At 40.4% G+C, this 4,715-nt stretch overlaps 1 protein-coding gene across 1 annotated transcript; it reads right to left on the bottom strand.

Moving 5' to 3' along the window:
• Positions 1-247: 247 nt before the first annotated feature.
• Positions 248-1,540, bottom strand: LOC129237989 (probable isoaspartyl peptidase/L-asparaginase GA20639). Its single transcript, XM_054873014.1, has one exon. The coding sequence runs from the start codon at positions 1,455-1,457 to the stop codon at positions 393-395; it is 1,065 nt and encodes a 354-aa protein (XP_054728989.1). The 5' UTR covers positions 1,458-1,540; the 3' UTR covers positions 248-392.
• Between the last annotated feature and the right edge of the window lie 3,175 nt (positions 1,541-4,715).

The following is a 4,715-nucleotide window of genomic DNA, read 5'->3' as shown; positions in this document are numbered from 1 at the left end:
AATCACAGAATAAATCGCTCTCTCTAAATTTATCGTTACTGCGTCAAACTATAAACCACCCATCTGTATCTTATAACCAACTGTTACCAGATCAAATTCTCTAGCAAACGCTTGGAGCCCATAACTTACCAATCAATTTCAATTATCAATTCTTCTATTTTTTTAAGTGTATTCGGCCTTATTAAATATTTGTCAAAAAGGCTTCCTGTTTTTCATTACAAATATACGATTTTTATTAAGTAGCTTGAGTATATAAGTACATATGACTGTGTGTAGTACAATGGTCTACTAACTGAGTGCTTGGACTTGTCCAACCCCCCCCACAAATCTAATCTAAACATATGTCTGTAAATCTGTGATTTGCCCATTGTAGTTAGCAGCATCAAAGCATCTTAAACGCACAAGTCTAGAGCACTCAAACGTGGTTCACCGACTATATCGATATTATCTTCATCCCTATCAGTACCGTAATGTAGTTCTTCGCCGCGTTGGTAGGCCCAACTCATACGAGGTGATGTAAAGTTAATACCCAGATTGCCAGATCTATCAATGCTTATTACGCCGGCTGGCTCCCCAAAACGGTCTGTCATATCGCTTAAGGCTTGTGAGGTCGCCTCGTTTGCTGTCATATTCTCAAATTTGATTAAAGCTAAAATGCGCGAAGCCAAATTGTAACGCATTATAGTCTCGCCATAGCCAGTTGCCGAGATAGCGCCCACTTCGTTATCAGCATAAGTGCCAGCACCCAATAACGGAGAATCGCCAACTCGTCCCGGCATTTTACCTGTCATACCACCCGTAGACGTTGCAGCTGCTAAATTTCCAAATTCATCTATCGCTACAGCACCCACCGTTCCAGGTGAGCCGTATTCGTTTAGGAATGTTTTCAAGACCGCAGACGGTATTGAATTTTCTAGGCCAAGTGAACAGTCTGCGTCTGTGCGAGTCTGTGTTGTGGCATTCAAACTGTTTTTATAGTCTTCGAGTGCTTGCAGTGATTTGTTGGTTACCAAAGCGCCTTCGTCTAGTATTTGGAAATTCTGTTCCTCAGCGAACAGCATTGCTCCCTCGCCGGATAGATACTTGTGACGGGTTTTCTCCATGACACGGCGTGCCAAATCGATAGGATGATAAATGTCTCGCACTACCGACACACAACCGGCATCCAAGTCTGCGCCGTTCATGATCGCTGCATCCATTTCCACTTTGCCTTCCCAGTTGAGCACAGAACCATAGCCGGAATTTAATTGTGGATCCATCTCCATCGAACGAACCGCTTCCTGTACGGCATCCATGACGCTGCCACCGCATTTGAGTGTCTCATAGCCAACACGAGCTGCCACTTTGACGGCAGACAAAGCTATTGGAACATCGGAATCTTTGATTCCACCTGCACCGCCGTGTACAAGAACAATTGGGTCTATGCTTATCTGAGAAGGATAAATATGGGAAGCCATTGGATTAATTTTGTCGTAATCAGAAAATTTATGAAAATATATTTTTTATATTTTTTTTTTTTAATTTTTAGTTTACTTTTTATTTTACAATGACTTCTAAATAAAGTTGTAAAATTAATGAGCACAATCAAGAAGAACAGTTGCGATTAAATTAAATGAAATACATAGCCAATGAAATAAATAGACAAATATAAAATACAAAAAAATAGTAATTAAGTCAATTAAGGCAAAATTAAATAAAAACAAAAAAAATTAAATAAATAAAAAGAAATAAAACGAAGGAATATAAAGCAAAAAATTTAGTAAAGTAAAGTAAAATAAAATAAATTAAACTAAAAAAGAGTTAAAAAAATAATAAAACATAAACATATATAATTGGCGCGTACACCCTTTTTGGGTGTTTGGCCGAGCTCCTCCTCCTATTTGTGGCGTGCGTCTTGATGTTGTTCCACCAATGGAGGGACCTACAGTTTCAAGCCAACTCCGAACGTCAGATATTTTTTTTTTGTGAAGAGCTTTTTCATAGCAGAAATATACTCAGAGCTTCGCCATTGCCAGCCGAGGGGCCATCGCTATAAGAAAAAAGTGCGTGTAGCGTAGTACACATAACAGAAGTGAAACTTTCAAGGCAGATAAAGAAAGAGGGATAGACCCGAGGGAGAATGAGAGAGATAGAGAGAAAGAGAGAAAGAATATATCTAAATAAATTCACAACATTTGCAGAGAATACAAATAGACAAAATTTACAAAAAACGGAGAAGGGTCGGCCGGTGTAGGTAAACGCCGGACACAAACCGTCGCAACAATGCGCACTACTCCGAGCGTTTATCACCCGCACAAACGCAGCGGTTCCAGGACCGCAGCAACAGTACAGTAAGGCAATGGATAGCACTTTATAGTACGGACAAGCACCACCCAGGAAACGGAAATAAGCGCCAAAAAGTAGGCACCAAAAAAACCACCAAAAAAATTGGGACCAAAAAACGCCCCAAGCAGTAGGCACCAAAAATATATTTCCTACAAGTTTGCACCAACAAACAAGCGCCAAAAAGTAGGCGGTTTTATTTCTCACTAGAAGCTAGCTCTTTCTCGCTCCTCTTCCTCTACGTTATATCTTTTTTCTCCCAAAACGTTGTATGGCCTTGAAATTTGACTCTCCATTCTCGCTCGTGCATCGATGCCTAAGAAGTTTCTCTTCAAAAACTTTTTCTTCATTTTGGTGTTTCACCGTGACTTGAACCTACGATCTCTCTGAATTCTGAATGGTAGTCTGCAGTTTGCAAAAGAAAAAAATTGTTTTTCATCGGGACATGAGCAATTTTATCACAAGAGCAATTTTACAATAGGTAACATCTATGGGTAAATGTATCTATCTAGGTAAAATGGTAGTCACGCACCACCCATTCGGCCCTTTTCAGATTCTCACATTCGGTTGGGTTAGTGCGTGACTACCATTTTACCTAGATACATACATTTACCCATAGATGTTACCTATTGTAAAATTGCTCTTGTGATATGGGGCATTGTCCCGATGAAAAACAATGTTTTTCTTTTACAAACTGGGCATTTTTTAACGGATTGTTTCCTTCAACTTTTCTAAAAGGTTAGAATAATATTCATAACTTATTGTTCTACCAGTTTGCAAGTAATCCACGTATAAAATTCCTTTCGTATCCCACAAATCTAATGCCTTGAAGGCTGAACTAAACAACTTCTTGAACGATTTCTGGATACAAACTCTTTTCGGAGCCGTAGAACCAGGTTCAAAGCACTATTTAGCTTCTTGTTTTAATTTAGAATCATGGTGATGGACACAAATCGCTTCCGTAGTGATAAATCGACCCATAAAATTCCCTTTGTCCTTTCGAAAATGCTGTAAATGTTACTGAGAAAGTCGCATATGTTTTTGTTCCATTGTTAACAAATGCGGCGCCCATTGTGCACACAGCTTTCTGAAACCCAATACTTCAGTCAAAACATTACTTACACTGCCAACTGAGATGCCTACGGCTTCTACTAAATCTCTTTCAGTCACTCGACGATTTTTCAAAACGATATCCTGTATTTGATATCCTTGACGTGGATCGTCTCCAAGGCATGTACGACCACGTTCAAATTTAGCAACCTATTTTTCTACTGTACCCATGATGGCCAGAAGTCCTTGTACACTTTCAACATTCGTTCATAAATTTCCTTTGCTTTTAAAACTTCCAAAAATAAAAGTTCAGTCACTGCACGATACTTGAAAAAAGTTCTGCGGCCCATCGATACTTAATGGCTTGTAAACAAAAAATTAATTGACAGATTGAAGTCAAACTTCGCGTACGTTCATATGAAGAATCTACCAACGTAGTAAAAAAAAATTAGGCTAGTAGCAACGCAAACTATTATCAAACCGCAAAACTTGTTGAGCAACCTAGTATATGTAATACAGGTGGCGCAAAACTAATGTTCCAATTTAGTTTTTGAATAACTTTTAGTAAATAAAATTCTTAAAAACTTTGAACCCATCACCATGATGGGGGATCATTGTATACCCTCGCTAGGTCCGAGCGGAACTTTTTACATTCATATTCCTTTAAGGGAAGAGTGGGCAGGGTGCAACATTTAGAAACAGGGCATGGCAAATATGTTTACCGATGGCTCGAAGTTCGATGGAAGAGTTGGTGGGTGAGTATTCTGCGAGGAGCTCCCCATCAAGCTCAAATTTAGGCTTCCTGACGACTGTAGTGATTTCCAAGCAGAAGTAGGCGCAATTAAGAAGGAAATTGGTTTGGCTGCTCACTTCTGTAATTACAGTAAAGTAGGTAAATATCTACTCCGACAGCCAAGCGACAATTAGGGTCTTGGGCTCGCTGTTTTTGCGTTCGAAATTAGTCGGGGAATGCCTGACTTCCCTCTCGATTGCATCGAAATACTTCGATATTAGGCTCATTGGGGTTTCCGATCGCAGCGGCATAGAGGCAACCTGCTGGGTTGATGAATTGGCCAGGCAGGGCACACTTGAGACGGCTTCATCGCAATATGAGAGGATTGGAATTCCCTTAAGAACATGTGGTCTGCTACTGGAAAGGTGGGCCTCGCGTCAACTCAGCGAGCGTTGGGCTAGAACGCAAATATGCAAAGTCACGAGATCCTTCTGGCCGCGCGTGGATCGCGGGCGCTCGAGAGAACTTCTAAGGCTAACAAAGCCAGAGCTATCCAATTTAGTAGGTATCCTCACCGGACACTGTTCGTTAGGTGTCCATGCGGTGAGAC

The sequence above is a fragment of the Anastrepha obliqua genome, chromosome 2 (genome assembly GCF_027943255.1).
Source record: "Anastrepha obliqua isolate idAnaObli1 chromosome 2, idAnaObli1_1.0, whole genome shotgun sequence".
In the NCBI taxonomy this organism is placed as follows: domain Eukaryota; kingdom Metazoa; phylum Arthropoda; class Insecta; order Diptera; family Tephritidae; genus Anastrepha; species Anastrepha obliqua.
This window is presented reverse-complemented; position numbering and strand designations above follow the sequence as displayed.